The 24,265-nt window shown below is 54.4% G+C and overlaps 1 protein-coding gene across 21 annotated transcripts in view; it reads left to right on the top strand.

The window, feature by feature from the left end:
• The window catches only part of LOC129469147 (fatty-acid amide hydrolase 1), a 66,461-nt gene extending 42,559 nt beyond the window's left edge, over positions 1-23,902 (top strand). For 8 of the 21 annotated variants that reach the window (XM_063627618.1, XM_063627613.1, XM_063627616.1 and 5 more), the window contains 14 exons: positions 12,244-12,357; positions 15,135-15,269; positions 15,501-15,634; positions 15,717-15,923; positions 16,167-16,207; positions 16,373-16,497; positions 18,528-18,653; positions 19,169-19,266; positions 20,467-20,566; positions 20,882-20,922; positions 21,679-21,718; positions 22,220-22,328; positions 23,132-23,277; positions 23,503-23,902. In XM_063627618.1, the coding sequence (XP_063483688.1) occupies positions 12,244-12,357; positions 15,135-15,269; positions 15,501-15,634; positions 15,717-15,923; positions 16,167-16,207; positions 16,373-16,497; positions 18,528-18,653; positions 19,169-19,266; positions 20,467-20,566; positions 20,882-20,922; positions 21,679-21,718; positions 22,220-22,328; positions 23,132-23,277; positions 23,503-23,631 (1,545 nt within the window). In that variant the 3' untranslated portion in view covers positions 23,632-23,902. Of the gene's footprint in view, positions 1-3,771; positions 4,039-10,327; positions 10,354-12,243; positions 12,358-15,134; positions 15,270-15,500; positions 15,635-15,716; positions 15,924-16,166; positions 16,208-16,372; positions 16,498-18,527; positions 18,654-19,168; positions 19,267-20,466; positions 20,567-20,881; positions 20,925-21,678; positions 21,719-22,219; positions 22,329-23,131; positions 23,278-23,502 lie in introns of those variants that run through there. The other 13 variants (XM_055255420.2, XM_055255427.2, XM_063627614.1 and 10 more) reach the window with 13 other exon arrangements.
• The last annotated feature ends 363 nt before the right edge of the window (positions 23,903-24,265 follow it).

The following is a 24,265-nucleotide window of genomic DNA, read 5'->3' as shown; positions in this document are numbered from 1 at the left end:
CACTCCATTTGCCTTCTTTTCTACAGAAGAGGTCTCGCTGTAAGATGGTGTTATAATTTATATTTCCCTCAGGAGGCCAGGTTTCTCCCCCTTGAAGAGGATATCATGGCCAGGTGGTACTGCAGAAGAATATAAGTCGTTTCTTTCTTAGCGTCTGAGGGTCAAATTGGTCCCAATTCTCCAGAATACATCTTAGGGGTGTTTTTGCCTTATGGGGAACGTTTCCCATCGCTTTGGAGGTCCCTTCGTGGTCGCCAAATGTTACTGGGGGGTCCTTGCTCCCAGAGCTCCCAAGATGGTGGCGGGCTGCTTCCAAGATGGTGGCGAGCCGCTTCCAAGATGGTGGCAAGCCTGGTGTTCTCTGACCTGGGGTTCTTGGCCTCACGAATTCCAAGGAATGGAATCTTGGGCCATGCGGTGAGTGTTATAGCTCTATTAGAAGCCGTGGGTCATGGAAGAGAACCGTGGAACCCAGTGACTAGTGTTCAGCTTGATTAGGATGAACCTGGGCACTTAGCCGTGCAGGAACAATGGCAAACCTTTAGCCTGATCAGGAGCGGCAGTGGGCGCCTCGCTGGATCAGGAGCACAGCGGACACCCTGCCGGATCCAGAGGGATGGAAGCCAGTGGTGGGTCTGTGACAGCAGCAAACAGCAGTGGTGGACATCGAGCGAAAGCTCAGCTCCAGCCATAGCAAACACGGACCAGAAGAGAGTGCAGTTGCAAGATTTAATAGAGTGAAAACAGAGCTCCCATACAAAGGGAGGGGACCAAAAGAGGGTAGCCCTTTTTTCACTTTTTTTTTTTAACTTTTGTTGAAAACATTTTAAGTTTGGGATTTCAACTATTCTTTGCTATTAATAAGACCTCATTCAGTCCATATTAACTTAGAATTGGTATAGATGGGTCCTTCCTGATTCTGTAAGTGCTTTAAGGCTTGGCTGAGTGCAAACAGCTCTCACATTTGAGCAGGCCAATTATTAGGCAATTTTCCTAACTCTGCTTCTACAAGAGTTTCCTTATCACTTACTGAATACCCACTGTGTCTTTTTCCCTTAATTACCCGGGAGGAACCATCTATCGTCCTGTCCTGAAGGGAGTTCCTCCTAGGTCTGGTCGGACTTTTGTATGGTAATTAATTAAGATTTAGATCCCCTGTTAGGAAACCTGCTGGGTTAAGGGAATTTTCAGTGGTTAATGTTAAATCATTTTTTTCTAACAGAATAGCCTCATACTTTAAGGGTCTTGAGTCAGTAAGCTACCTTTTTTTTTTTTTGACTTAGGATAGTTCTGACCTGATGAGGTGTGCTCACAATGAGGTTTCCTCTAAAAGTTATTTTTCTACTTTCTTCAGTTAGCAAAGCAGTTGTTGCTACAGATTGAATGCATTTGGGCCATCTGCTGGTTACTGGGTTAAGGAGTTTTGATTAGGGAGGTTACGAGTTGTCAGTGGCCTCAGTGCTTTTGGGCTACACCCTTGTTTACACTGACAACAAGGTGGTATTGGAGTGTTATAGGGTCATGGAGAAGACCTTCAATTATCAATTATAGGTTTTAAATTTTATCCTGGCTTTTAAAGGAATAGGGTACACTGTTTTCTCTTTACTGCTTCTATCTCTCTCTTTCTCTCTCTCTTTGTCTCTCTCTTTCTCTGACTCCCTCTCTCTTTCTCTGACTCCCTCTCTCTCTCTTTTGTTTTTTGAGACGGAGTCTAGCTCTACTGCCGAGGCTGGAGTGCAGTGGCGCGATGTCGGCTCACTGCAAGCTCTGCCTCTCAGGTTCATGCCATTCTCCTGCCTCAGCCTCCTGAGTAGCTGAGACTACAGGCGCCTGCCACCATGCCTGGCTAATTTTCTTGTATTTTTAGTAGAGATGGAGTTTCACGGTGTTAGCCAGGATGGTCTCGATCTCCTGACCTCGTGATCTGCCCGCCTTGGCCTCCCAAAGTGCTGGGATTACAGGTGTGAGCCACCACGCCTGGCTTCTGTCTTTCTCTTTCTCTCTCTGCCTCTCTTTCTCTCTCTTTGCCTCTCTCTCTCCAACTTCCTCTCCCAGTTTCTCTTTCCTCTCTGCTGGTCTTTCCCTGCCTCTGCCAGCTGCTTATGCTGCTGTTCTCCCCTCTCCTTCCCCTTACCCTAGGGAAGTGACCGTCAGGAGTGGAGCTACTTTTTCTTTCCCAAGAAGAAAGGAAAGGGGAGTTCTGAATATTTTTCTTACTACCGGAGGTTTGTGTGAGGTTTTTGATCCCCTGAAATTTGTGGAAGGCTCAACACCTCAAACCAGGGGGTGTCTTGCCTTGCTGCCCTGGAAGGCTCAACCCCTCAAACTAGGAGGTGTCTTGCCTTGCTGCCCTGGAAGGCTCAACCTCTCAAACCAGGGGGTGTCTTGTCTTGCTTTCCTAGAAGCCTCAACCCCTCAAACCAGGGGGTGTCTTGTCTTGCTGCCCTGGAAGGTTGGCCTGTTTCCTCCCTTTCCCCCTCTGACGGTCCCTTGCACGCTCCCACTCGTGTTGTCTTCTCTGGCTGCTCCCCCAAGGGAGAATTAGGCCCCCCTTAGCATTGGCATTCCGGTATAAATCCCATGGCAGGATCCTCCCTAAGCCATATGAGGTAGCTAAGGAAACGTGGAGAGGACCCACTCACTCCGTCCAGCAGCAGGACTTGTCATCATCCACACGAACAACACCACAAGTAGGGTTGTTTGTGATCATTCACGCACACACACATTTAGCCCTCCAGAATTTGACCACCAAGGAAGCACTTTACCGGCTCCCTCGGCTTCTACTTCCTTTGTCTGTGCACAGAGTTGTCCTTGCAGTGTGTGTGGATGTTTTACCCTAGGTTGCCTGCTGGTTTCTTTTCGAGAGCTCGGGTTATTTCTCGCACTGGGTGAGTCCTGATTTCTCACCCCTGAGGCCATCATAAGAGGGTGGGGCATACCTCCTCAGGAGAGAGAACCAGAGACTGCCCCTGAAGGGGACTGTAATCACGGGTAAGCCCCCAAATTGTTATAAATAAAGTTTCAGTGCTGCAAAAGAAATAGCACTCAAATATAAAATTTTCTTTTTTTTCTTCTCAGCAAGGCAATTTACTTCTATAGCAGGGTGCGCCCTCACAGAGGGAGCAATGGTGAGCGCCCACCTGGTCAACGGAGGGGAAGGTGGTTCTTATACCTGACCCACGTGATTCCTGATGCTGTGTCCTTCCCCTGTTGGCTAGGGTTAGACCTATAGGCTAAACTAATTCCGATTGGCTAATTTAAAGAGAGTGAGGGGATGAGTGGTTTGGTGGGAAAAAAGGTTACTGCAGAGCAGGAAATCGGAATGAATCAGGGTGGAGAATGAATCAGGGAGGAGCAGGTAATCGAAAAACGTTGCTGTATGAGGAAGTTAGGTTTAAAGGTAGAAGGCAAAGAATTGAACATACTGACATGTTGATTCTTTGAAGAGAAATTTAGAACTCATATCTAACAGCTGGCATGTCTGGCAGGGGGCTCCGGCTGGGGCGCAGTCTTCAGCATTTGGGGCTCTGGGGTGCAGGGGGCAGAGGCCGGCGGGGGCTGTGGTGCTGAACCGGGGCTAAACTCAAGCTTGGGAGGTCGCCCACGCAAAACAGTCGCCCTTCCCCACCCGTCTGCTCGGCTTGGCGGGGAGCGGGATGTCGCTGGGGGCAATGCCCGGCGGGCCGCCTCTGATAGCCGCTAGGCTCTGGCGCGCTTCCCCGCCCCTCCCGCGCAGGCGGGCGTGGGATCCCGGCTGATCCAGTCCGGGTTTTGCCGCGGAGCGGGCTGCCGCGCTGCTGTCGCTTCAACTGTCGCGGTAGGCAGCAGCCGGCTGAGGGGATCATGGTGCAGTACGAGCTGTGGGCCGCGCTGCCTGGCGCCTCCGGGGTCGCCCTGGCCTGCTGCTTCGTGGCGACAGCCGTGGCCCTGCGCTGGTCCGGGCGCCGGACGGCGCGGGGCGCGGTGGTCCGGGCGCGACAGAGGCAGCGAGCGGGCCTGGAGAACATGGACAGGGCAGCGCAGCGCTTCCGGCTCCAGGTGACTGCCGGAGCGTGGTGGGATGGGCGCGGCCTGAGGGTACTGGCAGCGGCACTTTCAGCCGCCCGACCCGCCGAGGGAAAAGGGAGGGGGTGGGCAGAGCAGATGTGTAACTCTCTAGAATCTCTCCTCGCCCTAAGATATTCCGAACTTTCTGAGCCAGGTAGAGCCAGAGGGAGGAAAGGAAATGATAGTGACAAGGTAGGTGGTGGAAGGCCTTTCCCTCACTGGGTCAAAGAGGAGTTTTGCTTTGTGCCAAATAATCTCACGATTACTGCCTACTGGAATGCGAAAACGCAAGCGTGACAACCAGTGGGATGCCAGGGGTTGAGGACTTTGGAATCGCAGAGTGTAATGGCCAAGGGAATCTGGAGACCTTAGAGTTTTTTTTTTTTTTTTGAGACGGAGTCTCGCTCCGACTCCCAGGCAAGAGTGCAGTGGTGCGATCTCGGCTCTCTGCAACCTCCGCCTCCTGGGTGCAAGCGATTCTCGCTGCCTCAGCATCCCCAGTAGCTGGGATTACAGGGGCCCGCCACTACGCCCGGCTAATATTTTGCATTTTTAGTAGCGACTGGGTTTCACCATGTTGGCCAGGCTGGTCTTGAATGCCTGACCTCAGTTGATACACCTGCCTCGGCCTCCCAAAGTGCTGGGCGTGAGCCACCGCGCCTGGCCGAGTTCAAGCTTCTTGATTTGTGCATTTGGATCCTAACAGGGAGCCAGAAGGAAACCTGCCAAGTGCACAGGGAGATCTTGGCAAAGCCAGGCTAGAAGGGAAGTCTCTCTGGCTCCTGCTGTGGTGTCCAATCCCTGGCAAGCCCTTTCCATGAGCAGGTTTAGTTCCAGCCCTCCCTGGGTGGTCTGTCAACAAGCTTTTCTTCTCCCTGTGCTGCCTTTGGATCACCTCAGTAAGTAGGTTTGGAGGCATGGAAGGGCCTGGCTGAGGGTTTGGAAGACGTGGCTTGAAGAGGGGCTTTTCCTCTGGGTGTGTGAAACACTGACCCCAGTTAAAGCCTTCCTATGTGCTGAGAGAGGGAGGGCTTGCTGTGTCTGTGGGAACTGACAGGTGGGAAGGCTTTCCAGGTTGGGAACCGCAGGATTCAGGAGGGTGTTCCTGGGTGGGAGACAGAAAGAGTCACAGAAAATTGTGTTCAGCAGCTGTTCCGCAAGTGATTTTTGAGTTGGGGCAGAGCTGGAACTAGAACCTAGGTGCCCGCTGCACTCTTCAGCCACACTTACATGGAGAGGAACAGGAGAGAGATATGAGGCAGGCACCTTGCATGCCAGCCCAGGGTGTAGCCTTGCATGTTGAAGGGGTCCAGCCCCTCCACACCTGTGGGTATTTCTCCTCAGGTGGGACAAGAGACTGAGAAAAGAAATAAGACACAGAGACAAAGTATAGAAAAAGAACAGGGGCCCAGGCGCTCAGTATAGGGAGGACCCGTGCCGGCACTGGTGTCTGAGTTCCGTCAGTATTTATTGATCACTATCTCTACCATCTCGGTGAGGGGGATGTGGCAGGACTATAGGGTAATTGTGGGGAGAAGATCAGCAGGAAAACACGTGAGCAAAGAACTCTGTGTCATAAATAAGTTTAAGGAAAGGTGCTGTGCCTTGATGTGCACGTAGGCCAGATTTATGTTTGACTTTACACAAGCATCTCAGCACAGTAAAGAGCAGTATTGCCGCCAGCATGTCTCACCTCCAGCCATAAGGTGGTTTTCTCTTATCTCAGTAAATAGAACGTACGATTGGGTTTTACACCGACACATTCCATTCCCAGGGACAAGCAGGAGACAGATGCCTTCCTCTTATCTCTACTGCAAAGAGGCCTTCCTCTTTCACTAATCCTCCTCAGCACAGACCCTTTACGGGTATCGGGCTGGGGGACGGTCAGGTCTTTCCCTTCCCACAAGGCCATGTCTCAGGCTGTCTCAGTGGGGAGAAACCTTGGAGAATACCCAGGCTTTCTTGGGCAGAGGTCCCTGCGGCCTTCCGCAGTGCATTGTGGGTACTCAAGACTGGAGAATGGCGATGACTTTTTACCAAGCATACTGCTAGCAAACACATTTTTAACAAAGCACATCCTGCACAGCCCTAATTAAACCTTGAGTCAACACAGCACATGTTTCTGTGAGCACAGGGTTGGGGCCAGGGTTACAGATTACCAGCATCTCAAGGCAGAAGAATTTCTCTTAGTACAGAACAAAATGGAATTTCTTATGTCTACTCCTTTTTACATAGACACAGTAACAGTCTGATCTCTCTTTTCCCCATACATGTGTTGCGGTTTTGGCTGGCTGTAATGTATGAATTTACTCCAAACCATCCCCGGGGCCAAGATATCTCATATTTATTTAGTAAGATAAAAAATATATCTGGTTCCAGCCTCCACTCACCAAGCTGGCTGAAAAGTCCACCATCAGTCAATTTTTAGGGTTTCTTCCTTCCAGAGTGGGAGGGCCCTGGTGGTCAACCCAAATTGGCCATCTCCCCTACATAAGCACAGGTTCTTCACTGTCTAGTTGCCCTCTCTGGCTGGGCTCTGGAGGCCCTCCTTAGAGCTCCTCCTGTTTATCCCTGGCTCTGTGCAGCCAGCTGAGTTCTGCCAGCTCCAAGAGCAGCGTGAGCAGCACTAGCAGGAATCTGATCATAGTTCTTGCCTGCAGAACTCCCCTCCTGGTTGCAAGGAATCCACCTGGCTGGCAGGGGTGTGGGATGCTAGCAGGATGGGTCTTCCTGTACTTCAGCTCCAAACAGCAGCATCTATATGGTTTTCCTCTGGAGCAACTGCTCTTCATTATTTTTACGAACAGATTATTCCAGGACAGAAGTTTTGGCTCTGAAAGCTTGGCTCTTTCAGGAGGAGAAGCGGGAAATTACCTTTCAGGTTTCCAGTGATTGTGGTTTTGAGTAATCAGCAAAGGGGTGGGGTCCTGATTGACAATAGCTTTGTAGGCTTTGCGGGGGAGTAGGAATTTTTGTTTGTTTGTTTTTTGTTTTTGAGACGGAGTCTTGCTGTATCGCCCAGGCTGGAGTGCAATGGTGCGATCTCGGCTTACTGCAACCTCCACCTCCCGGGTTCAAGCAATTCTCCTGCCTCAGCCTCCTGAGTAGCTGGGATTACAGGCGCCCGCCACCATGCCTGGCTAATTTTTGTATTTTTAGTAGAGATGGGGCATCACCATGTTGGCCATGGCTGGTCTCGACCTCCTGACCTCAGGTGATCCGCCCGCCTCAGCCTCCCAAAGTGCTGGGATTATAGGCGTGAGCCACCGCGCCTGGCCAATGCCTGGCTAATTTCTGTAGTTTTAGTACAAACGGTTTCATCATGTTGGCCAGGCTAGTCTTGAACTCTTTTTTTTTTTTTTTTTGAGATGGAGTCTCACTTTGTTGCCCCAGCTGGAGTGCACTGGTGCAGTCTCGGCTCACTGCAACCTCCACCTCCCGGGTTCAAGCAATTCTCCTGCCTCAGCCTCCCTAGTAGCTGGGGTTACAGGCACCTGCCACCATGCCCAGCTAATTTTTGTATTTTTTAGTAGAGATGGGATTTCACCATGTTGGCCAGGCTGGTCTTGAACTCCTGACCTCAGGTGATCCCCCTGCCTCGGCTTCCCAAAGTGTTGGGATAACAGGTGTGAGCCACCTCACCTGGCCAGGACGTGGGAGTTTTAGCTGAACCCAGCCCAGGCTTGGGAACAGCTCTTTCCCCCGCCTCCCCTCCCTTCTGCCTGCAACTCCTAAGGCACCCTTCTGTTTGGCTGTGGAGTCCTTGAATGATGGGCAGGTAGGATCTGTGACTGTCTGGGCAACCTTTCTTCTGGGGCTCTTAGCCCAGCCCTGAATTGCAAGGGGGCACCTGAGATAAGCAGGGCTCCAGCAGGCCCTGGGAGAACACAGCGATTTGTAGTAAAGCTCCTGTCTGATAGATTCTGGACAAAGCGAGTTGGGAACCAAGATTCTTTTTTTTTTTTTTGAGTCAGTCTTGCTCTGTTGCCCAGGCTGGAGTGTAGTGGCGCAATCTTGGCTCACTGCAACCTCTGCCTCCCAGGTTCGAGTGATTCTCCTGCCTCAGCCTCCGGGAGTAGCTAGGACTACAGGCGCCCGCCACCACATCCAGCTAATTTTTGCATTTTTAGTAGAGACAGGGTTTCGCCATGTTGGCCAGGCTGGTCTCGAACTCCTGACCTCAAGTGATCCGCCTGCCTTGGCCTCCCAAAGTGGTGGAATTACAGGTGTGAGCCACCACTCCCGGATTCTTAGCTGTGTCCAAGGAGGACACAGCTGGATGAGGGGGTACCCAAACACCTTCTGAATTTTCACAAAATAGTTCACCTCTCTCTAAACTCTTGAGCAAATCTAGAGAAAAGTGTGTTTCTGGTAACTCTGTTGACACTTCACCCATTTTTTTCCCACCCTGCCCCCTGAATAAGTTTTGATATCTTTTCTAGACTGAAGAGAAGGACCACCATCAATAGAATAGTATAGCTGGGAGAGACATCACAGGACACCTATTTATGCCCTTATGCCTTTGTACATGCAGTTTTGTTTTACCCTGAATGGTTTTTCCCACATCTCTTACAACCCGCTTATCAATCCCACTGACACTGTGGTTCAGGAGAAAACAAAACAAATGGAGGAGGGGCAATGCCCCCTAAGTGATTGGTAGAGTATCCCTCTCTTGAAAAATTGTGCATGCAGGTGGCCACAGGTTTAGATGTTACCTGTATACTATACTTCCCTGCATTCTCCGCAAAATCAGGTTTCCGCATGTTCACTGATTGGTCTCCTGGAGGTGCAGACTTACTTTGGTGTCTAGGAGAAAATGTCTTTGTTTTTTTTTTTGTTTTTTTTTTTGAGACGGAGTCTCGCTCTTTCACCCAGGCTGGAGTGCAGTGGCGCGATCTCGGCTCACTGCAGGCTCCGCCCCCCGGGGTTCACGCCATTCTCCTGCCTCAGCCTCCCTTGTAGCTGGGACTACAGGCGCCTGCCACCTCGCCCGGCTAATTTTTTGTATTTTTAGTAGAGACGGGGTTTCACCGTGCTAGCCAGGATGGTCTCGATCTCCTGACCTTGTGATCCGCCCGCCTCGGCCTCCCAAAGTGCTGGGATTACAGGCGTGAGCCACTGCGCCCGGCCCGAGAAAATGTCTCAGCTGCCTGACACTAGTTGAAGATTTAAAAATAGCTGTTAGCAGCTGTGTCATTAACTGTCAACAGGGAAGAACATAGGAAAGAATGAAAATGTGTGCTGAGCATGGAGGGGAGCATGTTGATAGCTGCTAGCTGCCGTGACCAGGAACTCTGTGAGTGCCTTGTAGCGAGGTCGGGGGAGATGGTGACCGGACTGTCAGGTGGCAGTTATTCCAGGGTGGTGAATGCTCTGCTGATTTCCATGTCCTTCTTCATACTCTTAGGCATTTTTAAAAATACAATGAACCTGTATTTATATAATGAGAACAAAAATAAAGCAAAATTTAATTTTCATTGTGAGATGGGAAAGGCAAGATGCAGTACTGTGTGTATAGTATGATTCCTTTGTGCAAAAAAGAATATATATAGACAACTGTTGACATGGTGGGTTTTTCATAAATATTTTCTTTTCTTGTAAGAGTATACCAGAAACTGTTTTTTTTTTTTTTTTTTTTTTTTTTTTTTTTTTGAGATGGAGTCTCGCTCTGTCGCCCAGGCTGGAGTGCAGTGGCGCAATCTCGGCTCACTGCAAGCTCCGCCTCCCGGGTTCTCGCCATTCTCCTGCCTCAGCCTCTCCGAGTAGCTGGGACTACAGGCGTCCGCCACCACGCCTGGCTAATTTTTTGTATTTTTTTTTTTTTTTTTTTTTTTTTTTGAGACGGAGTCCCGCTCTGTCGCCCAGGCTGGAGTGCAGTGGCACAATCACCGCTCACTGCAAGCTCCACCTCCCGGGTTCACGCCATTCTCCTGACTCAGCCTCTCCGAGTAGCTGGGACTACAGGCGCCCGCCACCACGCCCGGCTAATTTTTTGTATTTTTTTAGTAGAGACGGGGTTTCACCGTGGTCTCGATCTCCTGACCTCGTGATCCGCCCGCCTCGGCCTCCCAAAGTGCTGGGATTACAAGCGTGAGCCACCGCGCCCGGCCTCAGAAACTGTTAATTATCGTTTTCCTTTATAGAGGAGGGACTGTGCAAGGGGAACAAGGGGTGGAGGGAATGCTCACTTTTCATTTTGTATACCTTTAAAAAATATATCAAGAGGATTATCTGGTGTGTTTGGGGAGAAATCTTGAACCCATTTTTTTCTTCTTTGTAGCTCCTGTGTTAGAAAAAAAATCCAAAGTAAGTATTGTGTCAGTTCAATGAATTCAGGGAAGTGCTCCTGATACTGAGGAAATCAGGGGCAGAGGCTGTGGCATGTGCTTGGAGAGGGCAGGTGCCAGGCTCTGGGGTGTGGGGAGTGGGAGGGGGCAGTGGTGCCTGGGTGGGGAGAGGCGCACAGGAGTCTGAGAAGACCACAGATTGGAAGCACCTCCTGGAATATTCTCTGGAGCCTGTGGTGTGATGAGATGGGGATTTTAAGGGGAGAGGCAAGGCCAGGTTGGGTTTTGCACTGTCTGGCCCTAGCGGGAAGTGTGGGCCGGAGGGGCAGGACCTGGGCAGGGCAGCAGTTGGGTGGCCCCGTGTGACCCAGGAGACAAGGATGAGTCTGAGGCCCGGTGAGGGCCGTGGTAGAGGGGATGAAGAGGTGACCATTTTTCAGAGCTACTTAGCTTGGTGACTGGATGCAGGTGGGGGTGAGAGGGAGGAGCCAGAAAGACACCTGTTTCATTTCCTGAACACCTGGATGGATGGCGTGGCCTCCCCTGAGTACAGGGTACAGGATAAACAAGGAGGAGCTGGTTGAAAGTCGGGCAGGTGATGAGCTTAGAGGAAGGACAGGGAAGGTGGACAGGTGACAGGAATAGCCCAGTGTGCTGGTTTGGGCTCCATTGGTTTGGGCTCCATTGCCTCGGGCTGGGTGGGGCATCTGGGGAATGTGGGATGAGTGGAGAGCCTGGAGTCAGAGGTGCTTAGGGGAGGAGTGGAAGCCAGGGTAGGGGAGGAGGGGAAGGGTAGAGGGGGAGGAGGGGAAGCCAGGGGAGGGGAGGAAGGGAAGGGTAGAGGGGGAGGAGGGGAAGCCAGTGGAGGGGAGGAGGGGAAGGGTAGAGGGGAGGAGGGAAAACCAGGGGAAATGGGGGAGGGAAGGGGGAAAGTGGGGAGGGGAGAAGGGGGAAGCAGGCCAGGGGAGGAGGGGGAGTAGGGGGAGGGGAGGAGTAGAAGCAGGGTTGAGGGGGTGGGAGGAGTGGAAGCAGGAGGAGGGGAGGCCTTCTCCCAGAATCAGAGAGGGAAGAGAAGGTACCCAGAGCTCTGTCTCTCCCCACATCTGGCATCTTCTTATCCTTCAAATCACAGCTGAAATGTGGCTTCTTCAGATAGGCCGCCTTTAAGAACTGGAACACTCACTGTGAGGGTCCGCGGCTTCATTCTTGAAGTCAGTGATACCAAGAACCCACCAATTCCGGACACAGAATGAATGTGTAAACCCTTCCTTTTGGGTGTGGCCTTCAGTCACAGACCCAGCCTCCAAAGATGGGGTCTTCTTGTTTTTGCCCTTCCCTGCTAGAGGTTGGCAACCCCCTGAGTAGTGTTCAGAGCTGCTCTGTGGGTGTGGGGATGGCATGGGGTCAGGTGCAGGCAGATGGCTGGTGGGCAAGAAGGCACCTCTCTCTGAGCCTCAGTTTATCTGTGCAATGGGAATGGCAGTAAGACTTAATCAAAACATGGATGACATCAGCGTGGTGCTTGGCACACAGAAGGCAGCCACTGCTGGTGTATATTTGTAGTGGTTTAATCATCAGTCTGGAGCTAGGCACAGTAGCGTGTGCCTGTAGTTCCAGCTACTCGGGAGGCTGAAGTGGGAGGATCGCTTGAGCCCAGGAGTTCAAGTCTAGCCTGGGCAACACAGCCAGACCCTGTCTCTAAGGAAAAAAAAACCTACTTGGGCAGGTCGGCTCGCTGGGCACCCCTTCAACAGGCTTCTGGAGGAGACAGAGCTGCATTCTCTAGGGATGGCAAGGGCCTGCCCAGGCTGGGCCATGTCAGAGCTGCTGGGGCATGGGCCACTGGTGTCTGCTGCAGGCCCATGAGACTTCGGCGAGTAGGGGACTGATCCGAGTTTGTCCCCTACAGAACCCAGACCTGGACTCAGAGGCGCTGCTAGCCCTGCCCCTGCCTCAGCTGGTGCAGAAGTTACACAGTAGAGAGCTGTCCCCTGAGGCCGTGCTCTTCACCTACGTGGGAAAGGTAAGGCCAGCCAAGTCCAGCTCCTCCCTTTCCCCTCCCTCTCTCTGCACAGGCTGTGGGGAAAACAAGGAGTTAGTCCTGCTGGGGGCCATGGTGGGACCTACAGTGCCAGGGACTGCCAGGGAGGGAAGGAGCCAGAGCGTGTGCGTGTGTGTATGTATGTATGTGTGTATGAGACACTGAGCATGCTGTCTTAGCTAGTAACCTGGCTTTTAGCCCAGACTTCCCTCTCCCTCCCGCCTCCACCCCATTGGTCAACAAATCTGGTCTGTTCCCTTCTATTTTTTTGAGATGGAGTTTTGCTCTTGTTGCTCAGGCTGGAGTGCAACGTCGCAATCTTGGTGCACTGCAACCACCTCCACCTCCTGGGTTCAAGCAATTCTCCTGCCTCAGCCTCCCAAGTAGCTAGAATTACAGGCATGTACCACTACACCCGGCTAACGAAAAAAAAAATTTTTTTTTTTTTTTTTGAGATGGAGTCTCGCTCTGTTGCCTAGGCTGGAATGCAGTGGTGTGATCTCGGCTCACTGCAGCCTCCACCTCCTGGGTTCAAATGATTCTTCTGCCTCAGCCTCCTGAGTAGCTGGGAGTACAGGCACCCACCACCACACCCAGCTAATTTTTGTATTTTTAGTAGAGATGGGATTTCACCATGTTGGCCAGGCTGGTCTGGAACTCCTGACGTCAAGTGATCCACCCTCCTCGGCCTCCCAAAGTGCTGGGGTTACGGCTGTGAGCCACTGCACCTGGTCCCCGACTAACTTTTTGTATTTAGTAGAGACGGGGTTTCACCATGTTGATCAGGCTGGTCTCAAACTCCTGACCTCAGGTGATCCACCCGCCTCGGCCTCCCAAAGTGCTGGGATTACATGCGTGAGCCACCATGCCCGGCCCCTTCTTTTTTTTTTGAGATGGGAGTCTCGCTCTGTCGCCCAGGCTGGAGTGCAGTGGCATGATCTTGGCTCACTACAACCTCCACCTCCCGGGTTCAGGTGATTCTCATACCTCAGCCTCCTGAGTAGCTGGGATTATAGATGTGCGCCCCCATGCCTGGCTAATTTTTGTATTTTTATTTGGCCGGGCTGGTCTGGAACTCCCAACCTCAGGTGATCCTCTGAAAGTGCTGGGATTACAGGCGTGAGCCACCGCACCTGGCCTGTTCTCTTCTTTTACCCAGCCCTCTCCTGTCTCCATCCGCTTTGGCCACCCTGGCCCGCCACCACCATCTCCCTCCATGCCCAAGCACCAGCCTCCTGGTCAGGTGCCCTCTTGTGTCCCCAGCTCTTAAGGCCATCTCTTGTACTCCTCCTTTGTGTGTGGCATCACCTCTGGCCAAGGCCTTCTGGAGCTTGGGTGTCAGCAGCTCTGCACTGGCTTGGGTGGGGCTCCTTTACCTGGAAGGCTGTTTCCCTCTTCTTTGCCCCTGTCTGTGCCACAGGCTCCCCTGGCTGAGCCTTCGGGGCTCAGAGCAGGAGGCACTGTCTTCCATTCCCCACCTGAGGTAGGGTTTCCTCTTCCAGGCCTACTCTCATTCTAATAGCACATTTCTCATCACAGTGTCAGGCTTGTCTTCTCTATCTCTTTCCCATAGGAGGTCTTTGTGGACAGAGCTTGTCTCATTTGTCTTTGAACCTTAGTCACAACATGTTGCATTTCACATAATAAATGCTCAAGAAATATGTTTGAAAAGAAAGGGAGGGAGGGAGGGAGGAAAGAAGGAGACAAATTGTGCTTTGAGTGTGGCCTGCATGATTTCTTGAAAGGGTGTGGGACAGTGAGTGTGACCCCTAGGCAGGTGAACTTGTCTGGGTGCAGTGTATGTGACCATGCTGTGGGGGCTGCAGCTGAGGGAGTAAGAGCATGCTGGGCTGGTGTCACTGAGAGGGGGCACATACATAGTCTCAGCAGATGGTCTTGCTTCTTCCCCGTCAATGTCCCTGAAAAGGCTCCTGCCCTTCCTAGTTAATCTAGTCAATCTGGTCAGATTAGCCTTCTCCGTTCCTGCCTCGGGTACCCCGGGGACAGATTTTGCACATGCCTGAATATGGCAACACAGCCCACCCTGTTTCTCCCAGATGCTCCCCAGGAGCGGGAGTATTTACTGAAAGCTGCATCTCACTCTGCCCTCACCTTTCCTTCTGTAGGACCCTGTGTGGTGCGGTTTGAGCATTCTAGGCAGATTTCCACTATTAGCATGTTCTTCCCTTTTGTCAAGCTCCTACTCCACGTGACTTGGTTATCAAATTCAAGAGTTCCTGGGTAAGGGGAGGCTTGACTGGGCTACGTGTGGGGAAGGCGTGGGGTTGAGGAGAGAGTGCTGGGCTCTGGGAGGCCGGAGTCTGGTCTAGCCCTGCTCTGTGGCTGCCCTTCAGTGTGACCGGTGATGGGGGGCTGCCCCTGTCTGGTTTCTGTCTGCATCACTGGCAGAGATGTGGCTTGGAGGAGGTGGGGGAGTGGCCAGTGGTCATCCTCCTCTCAGCTCACCCCCTGCCTGGGGGGCACCTGAGGCCAGTATCTTGCTCCCTTGAGTGTCCTGGTTGTGCCCTGGTCCTGGTTGAAGGCCAGAGACAGCCAGGATGAGGCCTGGGCCAAATGTCCCTAGTGAGGCAGATGCTGGGCCCTAGGTCATCCTCTGTACCCCAGGCTCTGGGCCATGTTGCTGGTTACCCTCTCCCTGGGTATACTTTAAAAGGCCAGTTCTACATGATGTATATTTCACCACAATTTCTTGAAAAGGCCAGCCTCCTTTTATCTTATGTCTACTTCTCCTTCCTCAGGCCTGGGAAGTGAACAAAGGGACCAACTGTGTGACCTCCTATCTGGCTGACTGTGAGACTCAGCTGTCTCAGGCCCCAAGGCAGGGCCTGCTCTATGGCGTCCCTGTGAGCCTCAAGGAGTGCTTCACCTACAAGGTATGCTCTGCCTCAGCGCCAGGCCTCCATCGTCCCCTCCATCCCTGCCAGCCTGCTCTGCATCTTGGGTCATTTTGGGCCCTCAGAGGAGGTATCAGATCCAGAGGCCTTGTGAGGGGACACTGGCATACCTGTCTTGGCCTGTGTGACAGTTGTTGGAGTGGACCCTTGGCTGCCCATGGGCACTGACTCACTGGCCATGTCCCTTTTGGTGCCCATCCCTCCTCCCAGGGCCAGGACTCCACGCTGGGCTTGAGCCTGAATGAAGGGGTGCCGGCGGAGTGCGACAGCGTAGTGGTGCATGTGCTGAAGCTGCAGGGTGCCGTGCCCTTCGTGCACACCAATGTTCCCCAGTCCATGTTCAGGTTGGGTCTTGGGGTGGGGCAGGGCGGGGCAGGGGCACCGGTCCCAGCATGGCACTGGCTGACCCATTCTTGCCTCCTCCAGCTATGACTGCAGTAACCCCCTCTTTGGCCAGACTGTGAACCCATGGAAGTCCTCCAAAAGCCCAGGGGGCTCCTCAGGGGGTGAAGGGGCCCTCATCGGGTCTGGAGGCTCCCCCCTGGGCTTAGGCACTGATATCGGAGGCAGCATCCGCTTCCCCTCCTCCTTCTGCGGCATCTGTGGCCTCAAGCCCACAGGGAACCGCCTCAGGTAAGGTGGGTGGAGGGCGCTTCTGGGCCCCTCGCTGTGTGACCTTGGCCTAGCTTCCAACCTCTCTGGGCTCCGGGCGGGGATTCGGTCTCCGGGGTTTTGCTGGGAGGAAGCATTACAGTACCACTGGCCGGGCGTGGGTCCTAGTTTCCAAAGCGGTGAGTGTTCACAGCTGCTCTGTGGGTGTGGGGATGGCGGCGGGTGGCCATTTCCTGTTTCCAGCATCTTATATTTCTTATCCAGCAAGAGTGGCCTGAAGGGCTGTGTCTATGGACAGGAGGCAGGTGAGGTCCGTGGTGCTCTCCGTGCCCCGAGGAGGGTGGGGGTCGGCCTGACCCGCTTCCGTCCGTGCTTCTCAGGTGGCAGGGCAGTGTCTGGCACCCAGGCTGCTCTAGGTCTGGGTTCCTCGCTCCTTGTCTGCTTACCTCCCTCCCCTCTCTGCCCCACAGTGCGTCTCTCCGTGGGCCCCATGGCCCGGGACGTGGAGAGCCTGGCACTGTGCCTGCGAGCTCTGCTTTGCGAGGACATGTTCCGCTTGGACCCCACTGTGCCTCCCTTGCCCTTCAGAGAAGAGGTGAGCAGGGCTGGGTGGGCATGGGTGTGGACCGCTGAACCCAGACAGCCACCCCAGGCCTTGTGGGCAGGTCTTGGAGCCCCTGTCTCCTGAGAACCGTCCCCCAGGCCTCTGAGGCAAGGGCGGGTTGCTTCTCCACAGACGGCCACCAGATGGAGCCCTTGCCTGCATTTGGAGACCCACAGGCTTGCTTTTTTTTTTTCTTTGCTTTTTTTTTTTTTTTTTGAGACGGAGTCTCGCTCTGTCCCTCAGGCTGGAGTGCAGTGGCGCGATCTCGGCTCACTGCAAGCTCCGCCTCCCGGGTTCACGCCATTCTCCTGCCTCAGCTTCCCGAGTAGCTGGGACTACAGGCGCCCGCCACTGCGCCCGGCTAATTTTTTTTTTGTATTTTTTAGTAGAGACGGGGTTTCACCGTATTAGCCAGAATGGTCTCGATCCCCTGACCTCGTGATCCACCCCCCTCGGCCTCCCAAAGTGCTGGGATTACAGGCTTGAGCCACCGCGCCCGGTCGGAAATCCACAGGCTTTCAAAGGCGCCCAGCCTCTGCTGCTGGCACCAGGGATGCAGGAATCACTTCCCAGTCCGCTGACCTTCAGCAAACAGCAGCCTTTCTAACAGTATTCCTGTCCACATTTTGGGGAGCAGCACGCCATGCTGCCTGCAGACCCCAGCTTATGTAGCCCGTTTCTGCCAGACGTAGGCTGCGTGAGCCAGGGTCTGCAGGCGGTGTGGTGTGCTGCTCCCCAAAATACCACAACAGCCTGTTGCTGAGACAGGCTGGGCTTGTTGCTTTCTGTGGCGAGGCAGCACTGTCTTGCAAAGCCTTAGGATCATCTCAGAGGGCAGGAAGGGTGGGGAGATCTGCTGAGATTTTGAAGTCTGGTTTAAGGTGGATCTTTCAACATGGGGGTTGGTTAAGATTGGTTAAGATCCTTAATCCCCATGTTAAGGATTGGTGGGCACAGCAGGGTGTGGATTTTGAGGTGACAGGTGTCAACCGATGCTTCCTGTTGAAGAGTTGGAATGAATTGGAAGGTTATTTGTGTTGTGTGTGTTATTTGGAGGAGGTGGGGAAGTGGCCAGTGGTCATCTTCCTCCCAGCTTATCCCCTACTACGGGGCATCTGAGACCAGTATTTTGCTCTCTTGAGTGTTCTGCTTGTGCCCTGGTCCTGGTACTCTCTCTCTCTCTGTGTTGGGGTTGAAGGCCAGAAACAGCCAGGTTGAGGCTGGGGCCAGATGTCCCCAGTGAGGCAGGTGCTGGGCCCTAGGTCATCCTCTGTGCCCACTCCAACAGAGTGTTCAGGAGCTGTAAAGTTAGATTGGTGCAGACGGAGGAAGAGTGAAGTCACGTTAATGTAGACAGTAAGCTGTGTGATGTAAGCCCCGTTTCTCAGCAGTCCAGAGATTGTCTTGTACAGACCTCTTGCCCTCGCCCCAGCAAAGGTTGCCTTGGAAAGGCTGAGGGTTTGTGGACAGGAAGGAGAGTGGGCCTTGGTGTTTTTTGGGAGTGGGGCAACAGGGCAGATCTGGGCTGGGTAGGGTGAACTCCTCCTCCCCAGGCAGAGGGAGATATTCTAACCGAACCCACGGGGATAGGCAGCCGTGAAGTCCTTCCTCGGAGGAGAGGAGGAGATGAGGTCCCTGTCTGGAAGTCTGGAACAGTTTGTCATGAGAGCCAGGACAGGTGGTGGAGAGCCTCAGCTCAGAAGACAGGATGCCTGCATTCCAGACCTGTCTTGTCACTCTGCATTGGGTAGCTTTGGGCAAGTCCCAGTCCCACCTAATCTCCCTATTGAGACCTCAAGCCTCAGTTTCCTCATATGACCAGTGGGAATCCTTATCCTTGCTCTGCCCACCTGAGTCACTGTGAAAGTGTTTTATGAAAGGGTCAGATGCAGAAGGGGCTGGCCTCGCTGACTGCAGCCTCACAGCTGTGTCTGGGGCTGAGTAGTTTCTCTGATCTCTAGGGGTCCTGCCTAGGGCTGTCTTCTCCTGACCTGCCCCTGTCCCCTGTGTTTTCCCTCCAGGTCTACACCAGCTCTCAGCCCCTGCGTGTGGGGTACTATGAGACTGACAACTATACCATGCCCTCCTCGGCCATGAGGCGGGCCGTGCTGGAGACCAAACAGAGCCTTGAGGCTGCGGGGCACACGGTATGACTGCAGGGTCCTGGAAGTACTGGCATCTCCTCCCCTCCCGGGAAGCCTTCCTGGTACCCATGGCTACTCCATCCCTGGCATCCTGGCACTCTGATGGTGTTGTCCGGGGTGAACTGTGGCCCTGTGAGACAAGTGTATAGAGGGCTGATCAAGAGTATTGAAGTGAGTGATTGATGGAGAACTTTAGCCCTATGCTGTGTGATGTGTGAGCACCGCATGTGGGGAGGCTCTTCAGCTGTTAACAGTGGTGCACAGCTGTCCAGAGGCTCCCAGGGCCAGTGGGTTTTGGTCTGGTCATTACACAACTTTCTGTGTGGCTCCAGACTTCTCTCATGCTGTGCATTCCACAGTGAGTTTTTCATGGGTCAGTAAGGCTGCCTTTGTAGCTCTAGTGAGAGCTATCTTGTGGGCAGGGTTGGTCCAATCCATCCCAAGGGCCGCCCAGACAGCATGGGGATCATGGAGCCAGTTGTTAGGTCAGGAGGCCTTACACCCCTCAATCCCTGCAGCTGGTTCCCTTCTTGCCAAGCAACATACCCCATGCTCTGGAGACCCTGTCAACAGGTGGGCTCTTCAGTGATGGTGGCCACACCTTCCTACAGAACTTGTGAGTGATAGTGGGCTTTGGGGTCTTGGTGGGATCAGAAAAGTAGACAGACCCAGGGGGAGCAGCAGCGTGTGGTGATGCCTGGATGGGCCTTAGCTGAATCCAACAAAGGCCTAAGCACTCTGGGCAGGGACCTCTCTGTCCCTCCAGCTAGGCGCATTGAGCCTGGAGATCCCTTGCCAGGGTGCCAGCCCGAAGGGAGGCTGGGTTGAATATCTGTGGCCTAACCCTGATCTGAGCTTGTTGTGAGGTAGGAGATGGGCAGGAGGTTGCCTCTCTGTTTGGGAAGGATTTGGGGCAAGGGCAGGATCCAGGCAGGAGGGTGGTGGTTTGGACTTGATGCTGTGACCCCAGGCTCTGTCTGACTTGAGCCAAGTCTTACTTTTGAGCAGGACCTCAGCTTTCTCTCCTGTAAAGTGGGTGGGTTGGACCAGACTCCCTTTAAGGGACTTTGCAGAGCTCATTTTTAGAGAAGTTGGTTCCTCTGGGATGCTTTTAGTCCTTAAAGGTTGTCGGGGCAGAGGACAGGCCTGCGAAGGTGCCTCCTGGTGACATACCTCTGCTGGATGGACTGGAACCCTTCAGAACACAGTCCCCCTTCCTCCGCTTCACCGATGGAGAACTTGGCCCTGCAGCCTGGAGCTTGGCCCTGCAGCTTCACTCAGTCAAAGGCCCAGCCTGTCATGTTCCTTTCCTTCCCCTAGCAGCCAAGTGTGATCCAGGCTTCAGTGGAAGGGGTCACTCCTCACTCTGGCCCTGGGAATGAGTCCCCAGGATCAGCTGCTAGAGACCTTTCCCTGAGATCTTGAGCCAGAGACGGCCTCAGAGCCATGCTTCATGGGCAGCCCACCCTGGATTGCCCCACCTGTGCCTCCAGGCTGTACCTCCCTAAGGGGAGGTACCCTCAGGGAGGCCTCATCAGGGAGATGTTGCCCTCAGTTCTTAGAGCTCTGAGCTGGGTTTGCTGGAGAGGGATACCCTGAGTCCTGCCTTGGGGAGCTCCCGTGGATGTGGGTTGCAGCCCAGGCATCCCAAAGGATCAGCAGAAACAAACGGCATGTTTGGAAGGAGGGAGCTGAGTCTGGTGAGGAGGAGGTGGACAGGATCCCTGCATAGAGAACAGGATTGCTGTGGGCCAGGCGAGCACGCCGGGAAGGATGTGGGGATGGGAGTGTCTGGACCCAGCCTTTTGTTTCCCAGCAAAGGTGATTTTGTGGACCCCTGCCTGGGGGACCTGGTCTCAATTCTGAAGCTTCCCCAGTGGCTTAAAGGACTGCTGGCCTTCCTGATGAAGCCTCTGGTGAGGGCACAAGGAGTGGAGGGGCTAGGATGGCGGGGGGGAAACCTAGGGCCTCCTATCCCATGATCCCCCATGGCCTCCCTCAGCCTCTCTTGGTTTGGGCAGGCATGGCCTCTTCTTCTGTCCAGTCCCCACCCAGACTGCTCTCCTCCCCGTCCCCTGCGATCTTCAGCCAACCTGCATGCTGAAAGGGGTGCCAACCTGGGCCCTGGGGGGAGGCATGGAGGGAGGGGTCCCCAGTGGCTTGGCCTGAAGAAAGTTGACATCTGCCGTGGCCCAGAGCTGAGTCACTGACCCTGTGTCTGTCCTGTGCAGCTCCCACGGCTGTCAGCTTTCCTCAGCAACATGAAGTCTCGGTGAGGGTTCTTCTGTGCCCAGCTGCCGGCCCCTGCCTTCCTGATCCGAGTCTGGGTTTGGGTAGTTTCTGACAGGAAAGGACTTGAGGGAAGTAGCCTCTGAGGCTGGAAGTGGCCCAGGCAGGGGGGCAACCTTTGTGACCTTCAGGTGGGACTTTGAAGTTGTCTTGGCAAGGTCCAGTTCTGGCTGGAGAGCAAAGGCCTGAGGGGGACAAGAGGATGGGGGGGTTGGAGGGGAGGAGGTTGACCTGGCTGGGGCATGAGTGGAAAGGACCAGGAAGTAGGGGTTGGCCTGGGCCGAGGCTGGGGCACCCGGGAGAGGTGCTGCTGTTAGAGATCTGAGCTGACCTGAGCTGTGCCAGGTCCTGCTTGCCCCTTAGTGGCTTGGGCTGGAAAAGCAGGGCATAAAGCTCCCCGTTTCATGCCCTGACATCCCATGGACTCACTCCTTCCCTCACCACCAGGCTTCAGGACTGGCGGCAGCTATGGCCTCTCCTGTGTCCTGAGGGTAGCGAGGAATTGGGCCTGGGCTTGTCCTGGCTCTGCTGTGGAGTCACCAAGTGACAGCCTGTGCCCCTCTGGGGCCTGATTTTCTCATCCAAACAGTAGGGGTTTGAACTTCCCTCTCAGAGCTCCCATGGGGTTGTGAAGGGTCTGTGGAGAGGTGAGATCTGGAGGGTTGGCAGTAGGGGTCTGATGTTGCTGATCTCCATGGCTGTGACCATCATGGCTGGTGACCACACTCCTTCTGCCCAGGTCGGCTGGAAAACTCTGGGAACTGCAGCACGAGATCGAGGTGAGGCCAGAGCCTCTGGACTGGAGCAGAGTGGCGGGGGGAGGGTGGAATTGGACAGGGCACCCGCTAGCAGTGTCTCACGGCCACTGCCCCAATGGGGCTCCTAGACTGGCCTGTCATCCCCCTTCCACTCCCTGGACCACCATTTGGGCCCAGCTCTCTGACCCTTACTTGCCCAGATGCCCTGTCCTGGGTCAGCCCCAGGCTGGGTCAGCTCCAGGCTCCTGTCCTGGCCGCCTTTTTTGCCCCTCTGGAGCTGCCTTTGTGTGGCTCCGCCTCAGCAGGAAGAGGCATATCCACAATTCATTCTGGAGGCGGAACGACTGATGCCTTCCGAGAGGCAGCACTGCCTGCCCGGAAGACCTGTGTCCCATTGTGGCTCTGTTCAGATCCAGGGGCAGGTGCTGGGGCCAGAGCCACCCCAGCCACAGTCCCTGAGTTAAAGAGCCTGGGGTGGACTAGGTCTGAGTGCCTTGACCCGGTGTGCCGTGTCCCCCACAGGTGTACCGCAAAACCGTGATTGCCCAGTGGAGGGCGCTGGACCTGGATGTGGTGTTGACCCCCATGCTGGGCCCTGCTCTGGACTTGAATGCCCCAGGCAGGGCCACAGGTGAGGCCCGACACCCTGCCTGTCCCTTCTGTGAATCTGGCCATGTGCCCTGCAGGGCTGCCAGGAAATGGAAGAAGAGCCGTCGGGGAGGACCCTGCCCTCTCCAGTCTGGCTGCCTGGAGACATGGGAATCATGTGGGATGCCCTGGCAGGGATTGATTTTCCCGTCATCAGCACTATTCAAGTTGGGGATCTTGAGCTACAGAATCTAGTTTGGGGAGGTTATGGTTTGAAGTCCAGGTGGGATTTAGATAAATCAAGAAAATAGGGGCTAAGGCGGTGGCTCACACTATAATCCGAGCACTTTGGGAGGCTGAGGCTGGAGGATCACTTGAGCCCAGGAGCTCAAGAGCAGTCCAGGCAACATAGTGAGGCCCCTTTCGCTACAAAAAATAGAAATAGCCGGGTGTGGTTGCATGTTCCTGTAGTTCTGGCTACTCGGGGGGTTGAGGCGGGAGGATTGCTTGAGCCCAGGAGGTCGAGGCTGCAGTGAGTTATGATTACACCACTGCACTCCAGCCTGGGTGACAGAGTGAGACTGTCTCAAAAAAAGGAAAAGGAAAAGAAAACAAGAACAGCATTCCCAGTGGGGAAAGTACATGGGCAAAGGCATGGGGCAAACATCAGTGGGATGTCCAGCCCGGCCCTGAAATCTGAATTCCTGGGCTTTGTCCTCAGTCCTGGGAGAGAGCCTTTCTCTGGCTGTAGACACAGGGTGCCATTTCATACGAGGTTTGACTCAGGCCCGGAGTTGGCACTGAAGATTCCCAGGGCCTGCTGCAGCTGCCTGTAATGTGTTCCAGGGGCCGTCAGCTACACTATGCTCTACAACTGCCTGGACTTCCCTGCAGGGGTGGTGCCTGTCACCACAGTGACTGCTGAGGACGAGGCCCAGATGGAACATTACAGGGGCTACTTTGGGGATATCTGGGACAAGGTGCTGCAGAAGGTGAGGACTGGCCTGCCCCTCAACTGAACTCACTCCACCCTGCCTCTGGCCGCTGTGGAGGAAACAGTACCAGCACTGCGGGTTTGCCAGCCTTTCTTAAGCAAGACCTGAAGGACTGTGGCCTGGCCCTGCTTTGTGGCCTCTCTCTAGCTGGGGTGCTTCCTGGGCCTGGGGGTGGGGAGTCCTGCCTCGCTAACCCTATCCTGATGCCTGTGTCCCCTATAGGGCATGAAGAAGAGTGTGGGGCTGCCCGTGGCTGTGCAGTGTGTGGCTCTGCCCTGGCAAGAAGAGTTGTGTCTGCGGTTCATGCGGGAGGTGGAGCGACTGATGACCCCTGAAAAGCAGTCATCCTGATGGCTCTGGCTCCGGAGGACCTGAGACTCACAGTCTCTGCAGCCCAGCCTAGTCAGGGCACAGCTGCCCTGCTGCCACAGCAAGGAAATGTCCTGCATGGGGCAGAGGCTTCTGTGTCCTCTCCCCAACCCCCTGCAAGAAGCGCCGACTCCCTGAGTCTGGACCTCCATCCCTACGTTGGTCCCCTCTCTTCGTCCTGATCCCTCCATCCCCATGTGGCAGCCCATAGGTATGACATGGGCCAAGGCCCAACTAACAGTCAAGAAACAGCTCCTCATCTGTGTGGTTTCTGGGCGTCATCGTGAGGGTGGGGGTTGGAGCCTGTTGAGAGCGGGGCTGGCTTGACCGTGCATACCCAGGCTCCAGCCATGCCAGTCTCCTGCTCCACAACCTCCCCTGGTGCCCGTCACCCACAGGAGGGGTGCAGGCTTGTATCCCCTAGCACTTCGGCCCTGCCCCTCCTCCCTCACCTACACTAAACCCTGCTCTGCTGGACACTGCCCTTGGTCTCCTTCCTTCCTCTGCTCCTTTCCCTGCCTAGAAAGCTCTTTCTGTTGCTCTGCTTTCTATCCTTTGAGACCTGGCTCAGATCCTTCTCTCTCCAGGAGGCCTTTCCTCCTCCCTCTGGGCCCTG

Source organism: Symphalangus syndactylus, chromosome 12 (assembly GCF_028878055.3).
Source record: "Symphalangus syndactylus isolate Jambi chromosome 12, NHGRI_mSymSyn1-v2.1_pri, whole genome shotgun sequence".
NCBI classification, from domain to species: domain Eukaryota; kingdom Metazoa; phylum Chordata; class Mammalia; order Primates; family Hylobatidae; genus Symphalangus; species Symphalangus syndactylus.
The sequence above is the reverse complement of the archived record's forward strand: the minus strand, read 5'-3'. Positions and strand labels throughout refer to the sequence as shown.